We start from the raw sequence: 22096 nt of genomic DNA, 5'->3' as shown, positions 1-22096 counted from the left end.
AATGGTCTGAAGTAAATAGGATGAAATTCAATAAGGACAAATGCAAAGTGCTCTGCTTAGGAAGGAACAATCAGTTGCACACATACAAAATGGGAAAAGACTACCTAGGAAGGAGTACTGCAGAAAGGGATCTGGGGGTCATAATGGACCACAAGCTAAATATGAGTCAATAGTGTAACACTGCTGCGAAAAAAGCAAACATCATTCTGGGATGTATTAGCAGGAGTCTTGTAAGCAAGACACGAGAAATAATTCTTCCGCTCTACTCCGCACTGATTAGGCCTCAACTGTAGAATTGTGTCCAGTTCTGGGCACCACATTTCAGGAATGATGTGGACAAATTGGAGAAAGTCCAGAGAAGAGCAACAAAAATGATGAAAGGTCTAGAAAACATGACCTATGAGGGAAGATTGAAAAACTTGGGTTTGTTTAGTCTGGTGAAGAGAAGACTGAGGGGGAGGGGGGACATGATAACAGTTTTCAAATACATAAAAGCTTTTTACAAGGAGGAGGGAGAAAAAAATTCTCTTTAACCTCTGAGGATAGGACAAGAAGCAATGGGCTGAAATTGCAGCAAGGTTGGTTTAGGTTGGACATTAGGAAAAACTTCCTAACTGTCAGGGTGGTTAATGACTGGAATAAATTGCCTAGGGAGATTGTGGAATCTTCATCATTGGAGATTTTTAAGAGCAGGTTAGACAAACACCTGTCAGGGATGGTCTGATATTACTTAGTCCTGCCTTGAGTGCAGGGGACTGGACTAGAAGACCTCTCAAAGTCCTTTCCAGTCCTATGTTTCTATGAAAATAACTGATTTTTTAGTTAAGGGAAGTGCAGTAGATCTAATACACCCGGACTTCAGTAAAGCATTTGACATGGTGTCATGTGGGAAATTACTAGATACATGAGAGAAGATGAGGATCAGTACAAGAATTTTAAGGTGGATAAGAACCTGGCTAATGGGGAGAAGTCAATGGGTTGTGCTGAATGGTGAATTATCAGACTGGAGGGAGGTTACTAGTGGAGTCTCAGGCTACGGCTACGCTGATGGCAGCAAAGTCGCCGTCGTCAGATCGATTTCTTTGGATCAACTGAGCGGTCAGTGAAGACCCTCGCAGTCGATCCACTAATCGACGTACTAAGACCACCTTCGCAAGTGGTGCAGTGCAGTGAAGACGGCGCGCAGAAGAGAAGCCCAGAAGTCAACGGGAGTTAGGCAAGTTTTTTGCGTAGCTTGCGTAACTCTGGTCAACTGCCGCTGAATCCCGGAGGTCAGTGTAGACAGGGTCATAGAGTCTTAGAATTTAAGGCCAGAAGAGAGCACTAGATCATCTAGTCAGACCTCCTGTATAATATAGGCCACCAACACCGCCCAGCACTCGCTCAATGAACCCGTCAATGGAAATTATACCAAAGTATTACAGCCCACAGGAGACAAGACTATTATGTACCATAGGCAGAGAATAGGAGGGACCGAGGTACACCAGTGCTCAAGGCCTCTGCAATGGCAGGGAAATTATTGAGAGATACCCAGATAATCTGGGCAAGTCACCTGTACCCACATGCTGGAGAGGCAGGCAAAAACCAAAACAAACCCAGATCACTGCCAATCTGACCTTTGGGAAAACGTCTTCCCAACTCCACATATGGTGATCAGTTAGGCCCTGAGCATGTCAGCAAGAACCAGCGGCCCAAGCATCCGAGAGAGAGAATGCTCTGTGGTACCTCAGTGCCCTGTCCCACCCAGCCCAGTGTCCTAACTCCAGGCATGGCCATCCCTGATGCTTCACAGGAAGAAGATAAAACAAAAAACAAAAAACCTCCCAAAATACAGTGGGAAGAAAATATTCCTTCCTGGCCCTTGCGGTGGCCAGCTGAAACCCTGAAGCATGAGGGTTTACTTAATTAGTAAATATATTCCTGTTCTCATGAATAAGTGTTATAGTTCAGTGGTTCTCATCCAGGAAAACGCATGCTCCTGAGGGTACACAGAGGTATTCCAGGGGGTACATCAACTCATCTAGATATTTGCTTTGTTTTACAACGGGCTACATAAAAAGCACTGGCGAAGTCAGTACAAACTAAAATTTCATGCAGCCAATGACTTGTTTATACTGCTCTATATGCATTATACTCTGAAATGTAAGTAAAATATTTATATCCCAATTGATTTATTTTATAATTATATGGTAACAATGAGAAAGAAAGCAATTTTTCAGCCAATGTGCTGTGACACCGTTGTATTTTTATGTCTGATTTTGTAAACAAGTAGTTAAGTGAGGTGAAACTTGGGGTACGCGGGACAAATCAGACCCCTGAAAGAGGTACAGTAGTCTGGAAATGTTGAGAACCACTCTTATAGTTCACGTGTACAGAGACTATGATGAACTCCTGACTAGGCTACATTGCACCTTTTAGAGGTTAATCTGCATAACTACACCCCCTTTTTTCAACAGCTTCTTTGGTTGTCTCTCTCCCCAGGGCTGTTGGGTAGCTGTGATTTGTGGAGATCAACAGGCAGTCAAGACCAAGGAGTGTGAAGACCTAAGAAGGTGGACAGTGTTGCCAAAGAAAAGCACCTTCCAGCCAAAGGCATTTGGCTTCAGAATCTGGCTACGAAGGAATACATATAAAATGCTTTTCCTGTGCACTGCCAAAACACACATAGAAGATGAACCCTATTAGAATCCATACTCAGTAAAGGAATACGAGACACTTTTAGTGCCGTAAAATGAAAGAGAAGAAAAATATCATCATAGATAGAGCCCTCTGAAGGGTATACACACATGGGCAGATGCGGGGGTGAAAACTAATACTGGTAAAAGAAAAAGAAAAGCTCAAGTGCATTGAACAGCATACATTTAATAGCCTACCATGCTACCGCTTCATTTCTGGAGTAATTTAGATACTAAAAAACAAGGTCCTCTTGGCGACCTACATATACCACGGTACAGTATTCACAAACACAGTTTCAAACCCCACTCACAATGAAGGGTGAACTCTTCTTTGATTTTAACACTCCATTTGGAAGAGAGGTCTGGTCATAATTAGGCGCTCGCAGCCATTCACCAGTGTGCCCCAGTCGGAAAATAACTGTCTTTGTTCAATTATGAATCTGCATTTTCATGTGACTCTTCACTGAGTATTCTGAATGGCGAATGCTTTCTGATTAAGACAGCTAGCCCTCTCAAATGTCAAGAAAAAGGATGAATAGTAAATCTGAACCCACTAATTCCCTTTGCAGGGCTTAACACATTCTGACAGAGTAAGATGGCTGTCTTATATACAAGGACTATGGGCTCATCATCTATTTAAGTGGGTAAAAAATGCCTCTTTTCTATCTAAGTACATTATTGAGATTCAAGCTCCACCTCTCTTTAAAAAATGGTCGGAGATTATTCTGCAATTATATTAGACAGTCTTATTCATCCTGTCATCATTTTGAATGAGCTTACCAACTCACCTGCAGTAAGAGTCTCCTAGTGGCCAGTTGTCATGGGACACAAATTCCAGCTCTAATTCTTGAAGTACATAATAGAAAATAAAGGAGAATTAGAGGAGCCCACTTTTACCGAAAATAGCAAAGTGTCAAAGACACAAACAGGAAAGACCCTTATGCCTCGGTATGATGGTCATATTACATTTAGGCTTGGCAGAATTTAATATAATGTTTTTTTAGAACTTTGCCAGGGAATGAGGCTGTTGATATTCAAGCTTATTTTTTCTTCTCTTTTTATCAATTTAAATTTTCAAAGTTGTGGAAAAAATTTTTTTTGGGGGGGGACAAAAAATTATTTAATGATAGTAGATGCTGAGATTCAAAAAGCTAAAGCTCTATAAATCATTCAAACACTAATTGTCAGCATCATGTGTCAAAATATACAAACTAAATATCCATAAATAAACAAATCGTACCTGATTTTACTATTCATTTGCTAGTCCATTTGTAACAAGCCTAACTCAGAAGTCTAAATTGCTGGGTTTTTACTCTAAGTTCTCAAGCAGAATTCTTCTAACTTTATCTATCTATACATTTCAGTTTTTATCAATGGAAATATAATTTAATTGGTTTGCATGTGTATGAGGTAATCAATGTTTACCGACATTCCCCAATAAAAATCCTTCCAAGCCTAATTATTATCAAGATTAGTTAGTAAAACTGGTCAATATTGTTCAAATTAATTTTTTTTTTTTACTGAAAAATAGCAATTTTAAAAAATGATTTTTTTTGGATGAAAAATTGATGACATTGATTAAATGGTTGGGACATTTTCTGAGAAATGTCATGTTCTTTTCCAATATTTGGCAACATTTTTATTAAAATTTTTCATTTGCCAAAGGCTGACGTGTCAATAAGCAGAACTGTCAGTAACCATTCCAATAATAATTTTGATAAAAAATGTGCAGCAAAAACTATTGCAAAAAACCAAAAAAAGTTCCATTTCAATCACTTCCCAATGAAAACACATTTGAAACTTTTTTTTGTGAACTTTTGCCTTTTCCAACAAATGCTATTATTTAGATATTGATGTAACCAATGTTATTTGGAAGTGCTTAATGGAAACCACTCTGATTATCTTACGTTGGATCAGGCACCCGGAGCAGAGAGAGAGCACACATCAGGATTCAAAGTGATGTGCAACAGCCCAGAACATATTCCAGCTCTGTGATAGCCCCTATCAGTTTTTCCAGGATTTAAATTAAGGATCTGATTCTGATCTCACTTATACAATGGTGGAATTTACAATTCAGTGGAGTTCCTCCAGATTTACACCAATCTTTAAGGAGAATCAAACCCTAAGTTGTACTGTTGTCTATATTCCCCAGAGTTTGCAGATAGTTTTGAATAATTTATTTCTAAAGGCATATCATTATATCTCTACTCTAAATACATGCGCTGTGTCAAACATCTCCCATCGGTGCATCCTGCTAAGCTTTAACAAAACTTTTCGTTTTAGAAACACTAGCCAGGTTATTGTAAATCACCGCCTTTGAAGACGTAAGCTAATGCCTTCTTTTTAGTAAGCACATTTACAAAGCTACACACAAACATTTTCCAGAGCCTTGAACAATTTCGTCTCACGGCAAGAAGAAAAATGATTTGCTTAAACACCTGTATGGAAAGTGATATCTAATCTTTTGTATTCACCATTGGAGAGTGCTCAGGTCAATCAACAGTCAATAGAAAGTGGTGGTAACTCTTATTTTATATTTTATTTTACAGTCAAGGTTGAGTATTTGTTTTTGAAAGATTGGAGGGGTTGGTTGGCAGTGCCAGGGAACCGGATTCTTTTTATCTACATGCTTGATATGATGAGGAGGCAGGTGCAAAGCAAGCTCTCCAATACTGTCTGCAGCAATAATCCCCACTTTAGCATAGACTAACCACCTGCTCTTCAGGCACAGAGATAATTCAGTCTCCAAGTTAGTTCAGTCCTAAGTATCTCCTGAGTAAAGACTGATAAATGAGCCAAATTACAGTGTGATTAGGGTTGTGTCAATACATCAATATTTGATCACTGACAGTGGCCACTGCCAGGACATGGAGTTGAACTTTAAATAGACTAAACAGATTTAATATATCTGTAATTTATGAAGGCTGTGTTCCAAATCACATTGAAATCAGTAGGTAGCTTTCCAATAGATAGCTTGGATCAAGCCCCGAGTTACCCACCTTCTTATTTAAAATATTTGGACATGCTAAAGTTTGATAGATTTTTGTGCTTGTATTCTAGCCTACCGTTTGCAACCCAATAGCATTTCATCCAGATTTTGATCCCTCAATCATTAAGGAACTGGTCAATTTCACTATGGAATTATTCATTAAAACAATGTTGCACAGTAAAATAATTTCACTTTGTTTAAAAATATGTCCACTCTTGAGCTTGTCAGTTCCATAGTGTTTGACTGGGCTGCTTACAGACGTGGAAAACACAAAATGCAGAGGTGTGCAAAAATGAAAGCTCCTTTTTTTAGAATGGAGTTGAACTGCCTTAAATAAAGGTGTAATATAAGGAATAGCAAGACTTTGCTTCATTTCTGATGATCTCTACATTGATTTACCTATCCCTCGTTAATAAAAATTGACGATACGGGGCCACCATTCTTGTAAACACTCATCCACGACAGCGTAACTTTGAAAAAATAATGCAACTGCTTGGAGTGGCATTGGAGCCTAACCCCAGCTATAGTACTGGTGCAAGCTTGTGTTTGAAAGGCTCCAATGTCCTTGAGAAATTCCTTTAATTCCCTTAAAAATACTATTTTGTTGATGGTTTTTATATGACTGTCACTTATGAAAAGTCACAGATTTACACCACTGTGCTCTATTTGTACAGAGAATGGGTACAGAGGTTTTCTCTTGTGTTCACCTGATTTGAAGGGTAGCTTTTTGTCTGCAGAAACTGGGGATCCTTCGCCATCATCCCATGCCTCCAGTTCAACATGTTCCCCCAACAGAGAAAGGGAATTCCATCAAGGCACAGTGTCCCACCGTCAATTTATAAAAATCCAAGTTAGAAAAAGCATGTCTAGATAACTCCCATGCAACCATATAGCAGTCCTAGTCATCATCATTTATTATTTGTAGTACAATAGCACCAGGAGACCCTAAATGAGAGTGGAGCCACATTGTGTTAGCTGTGGTACGTACACACACTGTAATAGACAGTTGCAGCCCTGAAGAGCTTACAATCTGAATAGAGAAGACGGACATTGGATGGAAGAAAGGAAATATTATCATCTCCAGCTGCTTTAATGGAGCAGCTAGTTTTTTCGGTCACCTGAGGGGAAAAGAGAAGGTGAATAAAAAGGGAGAGGGTAAGGAAGAAAGTGAATCAGCTCCAGGGTCTATTTGCTGGTGGCTTATTTCATCTAAGCACTGATCCTGGCTCTGATCTTTCAATAAACTTGTGGTGGCAGAGGGGCAAACATTTCCATGAGCCAAGAGCACTAACATTCCTCGGCAGAGCCTGGCTTGACACTATCCCTCTCCATTTTATTGTAACGTCAGGAACTATTCTTTTGAGCATCTCCTGTACATATTTTGCAGGGTTTCCAGACAGTATGCTGAAGAGTCCCTTTGCGGCAGGGGCAACACTGATGACTGCAGGAAAATGGATTAGTAGAGGGTTTCTGTTTCAACTAGCCTTGTTAGCCTGCCGGGGGGACACATACACACTGTATATTTATTGTCTCCCATTTTACTATCTGCCAGTCAAATCATTCAGCAAGCCATATGCATGTAATAATGGCTAGGACGCTCATCTTTGTACAGCCGTGCTGCAACCTGGAGCAGAGTTGAGGTCCATTCTACAGCTCTTCCAGAAGACTAGTGAGCAAGTTCTTTGAAGAAGCTATCTCAAGCACTTCTGATGAAGCACATCACTATTTTTAAGCAGAAGTTAAGAAGCAAGGAAAAGTAACTGAGGCCACTTTTGCAACAAACTCAGGTACCAACTAAAATAAGGCATTGCTAGTGCTGCAGCATCCTTCAGGGAAGCGGCATACTTGGCTGCAAATTACACACAAAGAACAAGAGTGCCACAAAACAACTCCAGAATCTCACTCAGCAAGCACAGACTAGTTCTATAAAGCCTTTGGGATAGCCCAGCTGGCAGCCATTGCCAGAGACTTCAGGAAGCATGGACGGACCATCAGGGCCGGCCCTAGCCCAAATGGCATCCCAGGTGAGGAGTGTCTTCGCCCCCCCTCATCCCCCGGCCTCCATTTGTTGAACGTTTGAATACCTTATTTTTTATTGTATTTGTAGCCCATGTCATGACTTTGAGGCACAATCTGCATGCATGATTTATCCTGGTCATATAAGACGATACATTTGTATGCTAGGCTCTGTAAATCTGTATTTATTCCTGCCATAGATAAGCATTTTACTTCAAACATTCTATTCCCCTTTTGTCGCTAATAACAAAACCAACACCTCAAGCCTGGTGCCCCCCAAGTTTGGCACCCCAGGCGGTGGCCTGGATTGCCCGCCCCTAAATATTTGGTTCTGCTGACCATGTAGACTGCTATCTCCCTCCCCCAGAAGACCCATGGGGAGCAGCCAAGAGTCACTGCCAGAGACTGCAGGTGTCAGAGACAGGCTAAGAGGGGCCCTACCCTTTCCCCCAGGAGACCCTGCCTAAAGCTACTCTTCTATCAGTGGGAGGGTAGAAGGAGCAGCGGCGTCCCTGCTAGAAACTGCAGGAGACAAGCAGTGGCTATCTTGGGCCCCTGCTCAGAGTTACACCTCTTCCAAAGGATTGAATGGACAGGCTATAGACAGATTTGGCCAGTTTGTACTTTTTTTTTCTCTCTTTTGTCCCAGACTGAAGCTGAAGCTATTTTGGGTGGGCAGGAGGAAGAGATGGCACCAGAGGTTGGCTGAAGCATGTAGACAGAGGGGAAGAAAGAGGCTGGTATGTGAAAATTAAATAAATAGGGCAAGGGGGAGAGTGCAACTAGCAAGGTCGGTTGGAAAATGACCTTATTTGAGAACAGTTGTTCTCAGGAAAAAAGGCCAACTGTGTTGAGTTTATTGCAAAAATATTCCTGCCTCTTTAATAGATTTGATTATTTTCATCAAAATCATTATCAATTTTTTTCATTTAACCCAACCATTTTTTCAGTAAATGAAAAATATCGATGACCATTTTGACAACACTGTTTTTTAACTGAAAAAAAGTGTGTGTAGAAAACGTGGACAAAAGCAGACAACAAAATAAGGGAGGGTCTCTTTTGAACATCATGCGAACAACTTTGAAATGTTTCATGTAGGTTTACATGTTTTCAATCAGCTCTAGACAATAGTAAGCTCTGAGCTTTTGAACTGTTGTTTGGCTGGGTAACTTTTGCTCTCTCTGAGATTGTCCATATGGAGAATTACCGCGTGGCAAGCTGGGCTGTACATTGATAGCCCGTTAGCCTGCTGCACACCGACTGGCTGTGGGGACCCTGCTCCCACTCGCTAAAAAATGTTGCAGTTGTGTTTTGATCTTCTCCTGTTTGAAGCAGCGGTCGATCAAAGTGCACTACAGATCTTCTAGAGCATGGTAGCGAGGTCCACGTGGCCAATGAGCGTGCAGAAGGCTAGCGTGTTGTAGATTTAGACCCCCACTTGCCACACATTAACTCTCCATGTAGACGAACTCCCTGTTTCTATATGTCAGTCTTTTCTATGTAACTTGTATGTTCTTTGGGGATAGGGACTGTCTTTCACTTTCTTTGTACAATATTTAGGCCTCACTCCTATCTGGGGCCTTTAGGCGATCCTGTAATATAAATAATAACGATAATGTTCAAGTGCATGAATGGTCCAGGGTTTGAAGACCACAGATTACTGCGAGTTCACCGCACTGGGGCAATCACCCATGTTCTGCTGTAACCAGAAAAGATAAATTAGGCCATAAATAATTTAACATTTTCATAGACTTGAAGGTCAAAGGGACCATTATGATCATCTAGTCTGACCTCCTGCACAATGCAGGACACAGAACGTCACCCACCCACTCCTGTAATAGACCCCTAATCTATGACTGAGTTATTGAAGTCCTCAAATCATGGTTTAAAGACTTCAAGGTACAGAGAATCCACCAGCAAGTGACCCATGGTCCATGCTGCAGAAGAAGGCAAAAAAAAAATCCAGTGCCTCTGCCCTGGGGGAAAATTTCTTCCCAATCCCAAATATGGCGATCAGCTAAACCCTGAACATATGGGCAAGACTCATCAGCCAGAGACCTGGGAAAAACTTCTCTGTAGTAACTCAGAACCCACCCCAACTAACATCCCATCACAGGCCATTGGGCATATTTACCGCTAGCAGTCAAAGATCAGTTAATTGCCAAATTAGGCTGTCCCATCATGCCATCCCCTCCATAAACTTATCAAGCTCAGTCTTGAAGCCAGTTAGGTTTCTTGCCTCCACTGCTCCCCTTGGAAGGCTTTCCAGAACTTCACTCCTCTGATGTTAGAAATCGTCAAATTTCAAGTCTAAACTCCTAATGGCCAGTTTACATCCATTTGTTTTTGTGTCTACCTTAGCGCTGAACTTAAATAATTCCTCTCCCTTCCTGGTATTTATGTCTCTGATGTATTTATAGAGAGCAATCATATCTCCCCTCAACCTTCTTTTGGTTAGGCTAAACAAGCCAAGTTCTTTGAGTCTCCTCTCATAAGGCAGGTTTTCCATTCCTCTGATCATCCTAGTAGCCCTTCTCTGCACCTGTTCCTGTTTGAATTCATCTTTCTTAAACATGGGAGACCAGAACTGCAAACAGTATTCCAGATGAGGTCTCACCAGCACCTTGTATAATGGTACTAACACTTCCCTATCTCTACTGGAAATACCTCGCCTGATGCATCCTAGGACCGCATTAGCTTTTTTCACAGCCACATCACATTGGCGGCGCATAGTCATCCTGTAATCAACCAATATGCTCAGGTCCTTCTCCTCCTCTGTCACTTCCAACTGATGCATCCCCAGCTTACAGCAGAGGGAAAAAACACACAGAGAACTAAAAAATTATAATGAAACAGGTACAGTTGTGTCATGCTGGATTTATTTCAATATACTGTGACATAGATTCTCACAAAGTACTCTGGACTGAATTCCCAGCTGAGTTAGTACCATATTTAAATACTGCATGCCTATGCTTTAAATAAACAGCTGTTATTTTAATTAGAAACAAATCTGCTCAACTGGAAGGTATTACCTGGTTCTATATTGCACAAATAATGTTTGTTTGGAATTAGATTCAGTTACACACTTTTGAATGTCAGTCAGCTATCAGTAATCTAATATGCTCTAACCACAGTTTACAATAATGCAATAAAATATTGATTTAACTGTTTTCACATTGAATTGATCAACAGACCATATAATTAAGTCATCCTATAACTTTCCCTTAGTGCAAGCGCATTATCTTATTATTACCTAAACAGTCTAGATATGTATTTAAAGCCTAAATCAGTGAGGACTGCGAGTCCCAGGCATGTTTCAAGGCAATAAATATACCAACTATGTGTCTGATGGATTCTGATTAAGACCTGGCAGACACTCACAACAACATGTGTAGGATCTAAATATATATCGCTAGGACCTCAGCCGGTGCAATACTTTGATTTCTACCAGCTGAGGATTTGGTCCAGAGTGCTCTACTTTTTAGCTTCAAGCAAAACCCTTGTGAAGGACCTGTGACTGCTACAAAACACGATGAAAATCATTTGACGTGCCTGACATTAGTAAAGCAAAACTCCCACTGAAGACAAAGAAAAAGTTCCATAGGAGTCTATTGTAAGGATTTACAGATTGCCACCTACATACATAGTTGCTCTTGCCATATATGACATCAGCCTGCCCCATGAAAAAACATCCTTGCAGGCCCTCTGGGACCAGCTATTGCCTGATACATTTTCTTACTTTTGACTCTTTTAGGCAGATCCCGGTTTCTTCAGTGGCTGACTACCCTGAACAAGATGCTGTTTATCTCACTTTACCCAATGGTAGCTTAACAATATAATTTCAAAACGTTTGTGATTTTACTGCATCTGAAAAAGAGAGCTGAAGTCTCTCGAAAGCTTATGCCTGCAAATATTAAATTTGTTAGTCTTTAAAGTGCCACAGAACTCTCGTTGTTTGTGCTGTGATCAGATTGAAAAGGCAAAATTAATCCTTTGTGCTTTCTGCCCATTTTCCATTACATACTGGAAATAACCTGTGGATATTCAGTAGTTATAGGCCAGTCACAGTAAGCAGACTAAAAAGTGCGCTGGCTGAGATAAATGGAGGAAAAGGAATTTCTACGCATTTTATTAGCATTTTACAATCGTTTTGAAAATATATATTATAATGGCAGATAACAGGGCAGATTTTCAAAGAAGCTCTGGATCAAACTCTTCCCATTCAAGGCACCTACATAAAGTAGCCAAGATGAGGGCAACTGTGGTTGCTGAGACCTTTTGAAAATCTGGCTCATCAGATATAAAAATTCCAGAGGGGTAGCCGTGTTAGTCTGTATACAGCAAAAATAACGAGAGTTCTGTAGCACTTTAAAGACTAACAAATTTAATTTCAGTAGGCATAAGCTTTTGTGGGTTGCACCCCACTTCCTCAAATGCAGTTGATAGAAATAATATAGCAAATACAGGCAACATATGTATGGTAGGCAACATATACATATCCAAAGGCATAGACAACAATGGGGTAGGTGAATGAAAGCCAGGTACTTGAGGCCTAATTACAACCATTGAGTAGGAGGTGAGAATGGGTGATCAGAGCAACTTACTTCTTGTAATGAGATAGCCATTCCAAATCTCTGTTTAAACCCAGTTTGAATGTGTCAAGTTTGCAGATAATTTCTAACTCAGCAGTTTCTCTTTGAAGTCTGTTTTTAAAGTTTTTTTGTGATAGGATAGCAACTCTCAGGTCAGAGATAGAGTGTCCTGGGAGATTGAAGAGCTCTCCAACTGGTTTATGGATGTTATTATTTTTTATGTCTGATTTGTGTCCATTTATCCTTGTGCGTAGTGATAGTCCAGTTTGGCCAATGTACATGGCAGAGGGGCATTGCTGGCACGTAATGGTATATATTAGTGGATGTAAATGTTTACTTTATATTATACCCTCTAAATCGTCCCAAAACCCTGACATAATTCAATTGCTGGGAACGTTTCCAGGACAGTGACTCAGCCACCGTATCTGTGGGTGACAAATGTACCCTCAAAATTTACATTTACAAATCTCAGTATTTGAGCCTCTATCTGATTTATTTTTGCCAGGACCACTCATGTGAATGAAGGCTACAGATTAGGGCCTGCTGTATTTACATGCACTAGCGCATTGATTGGAATTGCATTTTTGTTTCTGAGCTGTTGTTCCTTACCACCATCACCACAATCTTTGATGTCTGCTGGAAAATGGCACATTAGAAGCCTTCATAAGACATCAGCTTCCCTTCGGCCAGAGTTAAGGTAACAGGTCAGATTGTTCTCGAATCATCCAGTGGATTGGCAATGACAGAGTTGTGGATAAGAATAAAGAGTGGCAGGTAAGTCAAGAAATCAAGAAGATCTAGTTTCTGGATGTGTTGCAGTTCTCTCTGCACGGCTTTCTCATGTTCTTCACTGATCCCTCCAGCTTTCAGCTCTACCAACAGTTGGTCCACTGTGATGCTGCTGGACTGAGAGTCAATATTCCACAGAAACAATTGCTGGAAAACAAAAAGGAGGTTATTTTTTTTATTACCAGTTTCCCTGCCTTTCCAATTTTTCTTCCCCTTGTAATTTTCACTAACGATGTCAGCTACCTGTCAGACAGTCTGGGTGCAATCGTTGGCTCATGCTCAGTGCAGCTGAGGACAGTGAGAAAGGCAAAGGTGGCTCTAAGTCAACTTTTTCCCCTCCCTTAATCCTGGGGGCAGCCAATGGCCACTCTGATCTCCAGCACAAATCAGAGCAACCACAGGGCTGTTCTAAATTAGGCTGGCTAGAATGATCCCCTAGGGACCATGCTGGGCCAGCTGGAGATCAGCAGAGTACATTTTTCTCCAGCCCCACTCCCTTCAGCCCCCTTCATACTCCTCTCCACCATGGAATGCTCCTGCCCTGCTCACAGCAGGACTTGATATGTCCTCTGTGTCAGGTGGGGCTGGTGTAATGTTGGCTCTGCTAGCTGTGTGCCAACCCAGGAGTCTCCCTCGCCACTGGAATCCTCATCAGTCCTGTTAGGACTGATTCAAAGTCCTTTTGCACTGCTCCGGTGACACAAACTGACCTTGCCAGGGGCAGAGGCTATGGTCTTCTATATGCAATAATGTCCTGTATCCAAATACCACAAAACGGACCATTTGAGTCCCATCGATGGGCTACATACAATAATATTTCTTATTAGCATTTGAACTTCCAGTGACTTTTCCAAATCGTTTCCTATCAGGCTGGGGATGAAAGAGAGTGGGAAATCACTTTTCACCCTTTTTTCTTATTTTGAGAAAACACGGACATTGGGGCTGCGCTGGAGAGTAGCGCAGCCAACCTGAGGAGGCCACTCTAGCAGGAAGACAGGACAGCAGAGGGTAGCAGAGCGCACGTAGCCGGCAGGAAAGGAAATCTCAGAGCCAGCCTGCTGGAGTGCAATGGTGAGTATCGTATACAATGCCTCCAAGCAAGAGCAATCTGTTGTTGGTTTCTGCTTTTAACAACTCACTTGTGCTGTTGACAACAGCTTATGAGCAAGGATTCTGGGGGCCTAGATAAGCCCCCTAATCCACAGACCAGCTCTCTCAAATACTACAGACGGATCCTGCCTTGCTGTTTCTATGATAGCCGCCCTCTTGGCCAACACACCAGGAACTAAATCAGGGATTTTCAGAGCTAAGTGCATAAACTGCTACAGCTCTAGCCAAAGCTTGACAGCTAGTGGGCTGTCACAACTCATATCATCTGTGTATTGGGCACAGAGGGAGACTTGTAACACACACACACACACACACACACACACACACACTCACTCACTAGTGAGTTATAATTCCACATGTGGAAGACGCTACTTATGTCCTCTTCTTTCCTTGCCCACAGCGCAGTGGAGGGCAAGATTTTATTTTTAGTCACATCAACTGGTAAATATTTAGAAGCACTTCAGAGATGCACAGAGAATCATAACAGTATCTGGACTTTATCATAACAGTATCTGGGAACTACAGACCAGTCAGCTTAACTTCTGTACCCAGAAAAATAATGGAGCAATAATTAAGCAATCAATTTGCAAACGTAGAAAATAATACAGTGATAAGTAACAGTCAGCATGGATTTGTCAAGAACAAATCATGTCAAACCAACCCAATAGCTTTCTTTGACAGAGTAACAAACCTTGTGGATGGGGGGATGTGGTAGATGTGGTATGTCTTGACTTTAGTAAGGCTTTTGATACTGTCCCTCATGACCTTCTCTTAAACAAACTAGGGAAATACAACCTAGATGAAGCTACTATAAGGTGGGTGCAAAACTGGTTGGAAAATTGATCCCAGAGAGGAGTTATCAATGCCTCACAGCCATGTTGTAAGGGCATAATGAGTGGGGTTCGACAGGGATCCATTCTGGGTCCGGGTCTGTTCAATATTTTCATCAATGATTGAGATAATGGCATAGAGAGTAACTTATTAAGTTTGCGGATGATACCAAGCTAGGAGGGGTTGCAAATGCTTTGGAGAATAGGATTATAATTAAGAATGATCTGGAGAATTGGTCTGAAGTAAATAGGATGCAATTCAATAAGGACAAATGCAAAATACTCCAATTAGGAAGGAACAATCAGTCGCACGTGTACAAAATGGGAAATGACTGCCTAGGAAGGAGTACTGCGGAAAGGGATCTGGAGGCCATAGTGGATTACAAGCTAAATATGAGTCAACACTGTAATGCCGTTGCAAAAAAAGCAAACATGATTCTGGGATGTATTAACAGGAGTGTTGTAAGCAAGACACAAGAAGTAATTCTTCCGCTCTTCTGCGCGCTGATTAGGCCTCAACTGGAGTATTGTGTCCAGTTCTGGGCACCACATTTCAGGAAAGATGTGGACAAATTGGAGAAAGTCCAGAGAAGAGCAACAAAAATAATTAAAGGTCTAGAAAACATGACCTATGAGGCAAGACTGAAAGAACTGGGTTAGTTTAGTCTGGAGAAGAGAAGACCGAGTGGGGACATAACAGCTTTCAAGTACATAACAGGTTGTTACAAGACGAGGGGAGAAAAATTGTTCTTCTTAACCTCTCAGAATAGGACAAGAAGCAATGGGCTGAAACTGCAACAAGCGAGGTTTAGGTTGGACATTAGGAAAAACTTCCTAACTGTCAGGGTGGTTAATCACTGGAATAAACTGCCTAGGGAGGTTGTGGAATCTCCATCATTGGAGATTTTTAAGAGCAGGTTAGACAAACACCTGTCAGGGATGGTCTAGATGTTACTTAGTCCTGCCCTGAGTGCAGGGGACTGGACTAGATGACCTCTCGAGGTCCCTTCCAGCCTTATGATTCTGTGACAATAAGCCACAAATACCTTGGGCAGGTCACATCATCTCTCTGTGCCTCAGTTTCCCCATCTCTAAAATGGTGATAATGACACTGGACCTCTTTGTAAAGCACTTTGAGTTCTACTGATGAAAGTGATGTATGAGTAGTAATAAATAAGAACAATAACAACTAATACAGTGCTAAGGGACCCTAGACGCCAAAGGGTATGTCTCAGTGAGTAGTGAGCAGTGAGCCTCCCAGCCTGAACAGACAGACTCACGCTAGCATGGCTTGAGCTAGGGAATTAAAATGATCCGTGTGGACACTAAAGTTGGGCAGCAGCTCAGGCTCCCAAGCCCACCCAGCCCCTTGCTCTAAGCGTGGGTGGCTAGCCTGAGCCTCCACCAGTGCCACAAGCCCCACACTATTATTTTTAACGCCAAGTCGAGCTAACCCGCGTCTGTCAGCCCGGGCTGGGAGGCACACTCCCAGCTGCAGTGGAGCCGTACCCGAAAGGCCTTCAGTCCAGCCACTACATTTGTGCCTGAAAATTTGCCTGTGCAATTGTTCTGTAGATGCACACCTCTAAGCTGGCACAGGAAAATTGCATTTGCTTGTGCAAATCAAGTGGTTAGGTGGCCGTGCTACTCAACTTACGTGCATAAAATTCTGGGTGAAAACTTGGAGGATGTATCCAAGATCGAGTTTAAAGGGTCCACAGCTGTAATGTGATACTGCCACGCCTTCCAGGCTCCAAACCGGCCCCGCCTAAAACTTTTTTTTTTTTTTTTAATCTAGGAAATATCAGCCCTCCAAAATGAAACATCCCAGCTGCTGCACTTAGTAATTCATAAAAAACCAAGCCAGGACACAGAGTTTGTTAGGAGCAACAGCTTGGCGAGTGGAGTTAATGCATGGATACACATTGCACCACCTCTCTGCTCCTCTACCAGCTCTGGTCTTGTATGCCAGCAGGGGACTGAAATCGATGAGACTGTTGTACTCAAAAAGAGCACAGGAATCTCAGAGCTAAGCAGCGACAGGCTTAGTCTGACCTTTCACCTCCCTGCAGGTTAAGGCTGAGGTCAGCCATGAGGCTGTAGGAGGAAGTCGCAGGTGCAGAATTGTATTTGAGAAGGCTTTAAAGAAAGAAAAGCATCTCATTTGCCATTTCTGCTATACGACTGCTTCTGCTGGAAGATTGCAGACAAACACGCAAACAAGAAAAACATTAAAGCAAACTATGTTTGATGTTTTGGGGTTTTTTTTAACATTTAAGGTAACATTTTTGCAAAGCGAATCTGAAACGGGCTTTGAGCAGAGTTATACCTCTTGCAGTCTACTCTGGACATACAGACTGAGACAACCTGAGATACCTAATGCATGTTCCATAACTCCTGATCGCTCCATCAGAGACAAATCCATGAACGTACATCTTCATAACCATTTTAAAACACCGATTGGGACAAACTCATGCCTGTTATTCCCTGGAATCGCTAGTCTCCTTCTTCTGCTACCCGAATGACACTTCTGTCAGCCCGTTGTACTTCTGCTGTCTCCACCTGCGTCCTGGAGTGAAGCATGAGGCCCTCTGTGTTGTTTATTATTTGTTTTACGGTAGCATTTTGGTCCCAATCAAGATCAGGGCCCCCGCCCTAGGCACATAGCACAAACATATAAGAAGAGACAGCCCTGTCCCAAAGAGCTGGAAAATGAAATAAAGAAGATAAAGACTGGGAGAAAGGAGGGAGTATTATCCCCAATTTACAGAGAGGGAACTGAGGCACAAAGAGATTAAACAGGGAGCCTGTGGTGGAGGCAGGAATTGAAACATGTTTCAAGAGCCAGGCTAGTGACTTAACCACAAGGCTACCTTCTTCTTAACCAAAACTGCTCAGGTGTAAGTGTAATGACCCCCACAGAGGTCATCACCAGGGTCCCCATAGGGGATTTTCAGTATTGCAGCATTGCCACCACTACCATGTGAGCTAAAAAATAACGACGGTCGTTATGTCTAGGGTTCATAACTTTCCAAATACACCGTAACAAACACTTCTTTGCGAAACCCATCGGCGAGAAATCCCAGAAAGCTTCCAAATAGCCCAAGAATGCTTTCAAGTGCAGAACAGCTTGCCAAGAACCCTCCTCCCCTTCAAGTGCAGTGCAGTTAAAACCTTACCGTGCCCAGTGCTCACACAACAAAGCGCCTGTAGCTTGCAATGGTATTCCTGACGCATGTTGAACAAAGAGTGGGCTGTGGTTCAGAGTAGACCACAGAAATGATAATAACAGCCTTCAGTTTGTCAACTGTGCTGGCAGAGTATATCACCAGCACTCAAACGTGTCATGGTACATCACAGCTGCATGACTTAGCATTGTCTCTTTCTTCTGTACTGAATGCAGTGCATACTGCTAGGGCAGTTCAACATAATGATACCTCCATCTCAGTTTCCAAGCAGCTGTGCCTCCATGTGCTTTGTGTCATACTAGACAACTCAACCACCACTACTGTTGTTCTCCTGTTTACTCCCTTCACCTCAAAAATCACCAACTGTTTCTTTTTTCCAAGAACCTTTTTATTAGCTACCTATATTTTCCAGTGTTCCCAGAAACCTCCTGGACATACTTCCAGCTAACAAAAGTGAACCTTCCAGCATTAAGTCCTACTCAGTGTTTTCAGTCCTGTCAAACAAGCGCATCTGATATTTATTTTGTGCTGCAAAAGCAATACTCAGGATTTACCCCCTACTCTGCCCATCCAAAATAGATTTTTTTTTAGTCAGAACTTTTCAGTGGTCCAAATAGATCATCGAGTGTTTAATTCCCAGTGAATCAATAGGAGATGGACACCTAACTAACTGCCATTTGTGCCTTTGAAAATATCCCCCTAGATTTTTTTCCACTTGCATTTATCAGGTTCTATTAACCAAAATTAAATGAGGCTAGAGCGGACCTCAGTTTTTCTGACTGAATGTTCTTCTGGCCAAAAAATGAAACATTTTTGACTAAAAATGATCAAAATGACTTGTTTCGCTAGAGTCAAAATGTTTCATTTCAATAAAGTCAGCTTGTTCTGATTTGGAACAAAAAACATTTCCAAATTTTGGAATGTCAACAGAATGGGAACTCCAGCTCTGAAAGAGGCCCTGGGCCTGACAAGGGTCCTGACTGGAAACACCACTGTAATACGAATGAAATAACAACAACAATAAATTATTATTATTAGGTCAGAGCCACCACTTTAATCTTCACTGGGAAATCAAAATTATCCTCACCTTAAAACCTACCATCCATTGCTGTACGTTTCCCTGACACAGAAGATAAAAATACCAGCCTTCCTAAACTAAGGATGGAAGAGTCTAAGCATGAAGTAGGATCAAAACCAGCAACCAGGAGGATGATGGGTTTTGCTTGGCTTGCAGACAGAGCATGCACGTGAAGCACACACATGCATGAGTTCTCTGTTATCCCTAGGCTGCCCTGCTGGCTCCATTCTTGAGAACCAGCAGGGGACTGACATTGCTAAGAGTCTTGACCCATGCAATTTCAATGGCTTTGCTGATACACAAGATCGGATCTGGCAGGGGAGTGTAGGGATGGGACATCACAAGGCTGTTGTCATCTGCACAGATCCCACTAACTCGGTGTGTTTTGTTTAGGTCACAGAGCTTACCAGCTGGGATTTTAAGACCTTACACTTAAGAATCACTTTATTTGTCATCCTCTAATTAACAGAGCAGAGCCATGCTATACAATACTGAGGTGCCCACAGTCTTATTTGGAAACCCCGCTAACATGCACTCTGATCACTCACGATAGCCAGCAGCACTACTAGAAAGATTAACATTTGAAGGCCCAAAGGCTGAACGACGTTTTACAGACACATTAGGAATTCTGGCCCCAAAAAGTGCCAGCACAGAGGCTCCTCAGACTTCCATGTCTCTGAGTCAGCAGCAGTTTTGTCATCATTTATACAATGCAGAAACTAGAACGCTGCTCTTCTATGCCATCACCTCTTTGCAGCCATGATTTCCACAATGACCACATGTATCGAAAAGTCAAATCCGATGACATTAATAAGATAATTGATGTACAGAGACATTTCTCCATACCTGATAGAGAGCAGGCCAGTTGCTCACTAACTTTAAGAAAAAAAAAAAAGGAGTTAAGTTCCCATTTCTCATGTAGCCAAGCAATGAGGATTCTTAGTTTACACTCAGGTTTCCTGGCATGACTTGTCAGTTTTGGAAGCTGCTGTATTCTACACTGAGCTCACGGTACTGGCCCTGCACACTGCCCCTTTCAGTATATTAGAGAGTCCATTAAAGTATCTACCCTTATTCTGGAACTGCTGTCTGAATGGAACTTCCACTGAAGTCAATGGGAGCGCCACAGGGGAAGTGATGGCAGGTTGGCTACTTCATTTGTGATAAAGACAACGTAACAATGTTAAAGAAAACTGTACAATTAAATCCTAGTTAGGGACATGTATTAAGCAATAGGATAAGACTCAGTTCAGATAAGTAACCCTATGAGCTTTGGTTAATGCTAGAGATGGGACAGAGCCACAAAATTCAGATTCCAGTTTAGAGTCAGAGGTCTAGTTTTGCCCACTATAAAGACTTGCCTTAATTGTGAAATTAGGAGCCTAATTCAAGGAAGATTTTGAATCCTGCTCCACCCTAGGCCACCTCTGGCTTCCAATTGAAACTAATTATGAAATAGGCCTTTCCTTGGCTAGGTGTTTGATTCCTAATTTAGATATACAGGCAGCAGCAGGTGCTTTGTAATACCATTTTCTTTCATGCAAATGCAAGTGGAGTAGCTGATTCTGCAAGATATGCAGAGATCCCTACATGCTCGGCCAGGTACTTCTGTCTTACGCTGTGCCAGGAGTCACAGTTTACTCGCTGGTTGCTCTGTATGACAGACACCCAGGATCACCAGTCCTCACGGATTAAAAAACCCCAAATACACATGAGAGAATGAGAGTGATTTGGAAAGAGAAACAGAGAGAACCATCAAAGCCTTGGAGACCAAGGCAAGAGACTTACAAGGGATGGGTCAGAGTGGAGGGCGGTGGCACTGAAGGATGGTCATTCCTGGAGGAGTACTGCATCTGTCACTGGCGGCAGCAGAACGTCTAACCATGCCCCAGGCATGGGGTCAGAGATTTCCTTATCCTTCAAACAGAGTCTATGAGCCAAGACTGACATCAGAAAGGCGTAAGTTGTTCAGCAATACTGCATACTCCAAAGGCCAGCAATAACCCATGTGATCAGCTGAGAGGAGACCTGGGAAGGGTGACCAACAGGCCCAGTCAGGTCACCATTGCCCAAGGTATACTAGCCCATGTGGCTTTTCACAGGTTCGTAGGAGACACCACTGACATCAACCAATCTGCAGCCTCACATCGCCTGGAAGGCTCCTTCAATGCCATGGAGAGAACCAAATATATAGTGCCTTCCCCACAGACAGAAACCAAGAGCTGGAATGAAAGCAGAAATTCCATCAGACTGCCCACTTCCCCATTTTTGGAAGTCCTTCCACAACCAACCTTCACTTGGAAAATTTCCCCCAAATCCGGAGCATCTAAAACATAGCATTCTCTGCTACATGGCCACACTGCTCCCTTTGGAAATGTCCCCAAAATGCTCACATCTGGGACCAAAAATGAACCCCTAGCACTGTGAAGACTCTTGGGAGGTAATGCTTATAAATACTATAATACATATTTATCTTGAAATATAAGCTCCTAATCCAGTGGTGACAGCAACATGCTTCCCAAGGCTTAATTTTGCAAAATGAACTATACAAACATATGTACTTTTGTTGCAGGTGTGATTTGAGAAAATGGCCGGTTGGATGCAAAGTATATCAATGCATCAAATCATCAAAAAGACAAACTACAAAAATAACAATGCAAACAAATAATTTATGACAGCAAAATCGTGTTTTATTTTAAGGCCTTTTAAAGTTAATGTAGAAGTCTTCTCTCTCTGAATCTGTGCATGGGAGTCATTCAAAGAGAATACTCAGTTACCAGGATACAGTTTGGAAAGGGACCTATTGGCCAACTGATTTCAGAGAGCCCT

The 22096-nt window shown here is 42.1% G+C and overlaps 1 protein-coding gene across 1 annotated transcript in view; it reads right to left on the bottom strand.

Moving 5' to 3' along the window:
• Positions 1–12977: 12977 nt before the first annotated feature.
• Positions 12978–22096, bottom strand: part of LOC137145394 (serine-rich adhesin for platelets-like) — a 141031-nt gene continuing 131912 nt past the window's right edge. Inside the window, exon 14 of the mRNA XM_067536111.1 lies at positions 12978–13208. Coding sequence (XP_067392212.1) covers positions 12978–13208 — 231 coding nt within the window. The remainder of the gene's footprint in view (positions 13209–22096) is intronic.

Source organism: Emydura macquarii, unplaced genomic scaffold, assembly GCF_026122565.2.
Source record: "Emydura macquarii macquarii isolate MOO-44397 ecotype Brisbane River unplaced genomic scaffold, CSIRO-AGI_Emac_v2 contig_3530, whole genome shotgun sequence".
Lineage (NCBI taxonomy): Eukaryota > Metazoa > Chordata > Testudines > Chelidae > Emydura > Emydura macquarii.
The sequence above is the reverse complement of the archived record's forward strand: the minus strand, read 5'-3'. Positions and strand labels throughout refer to the sequence as shown.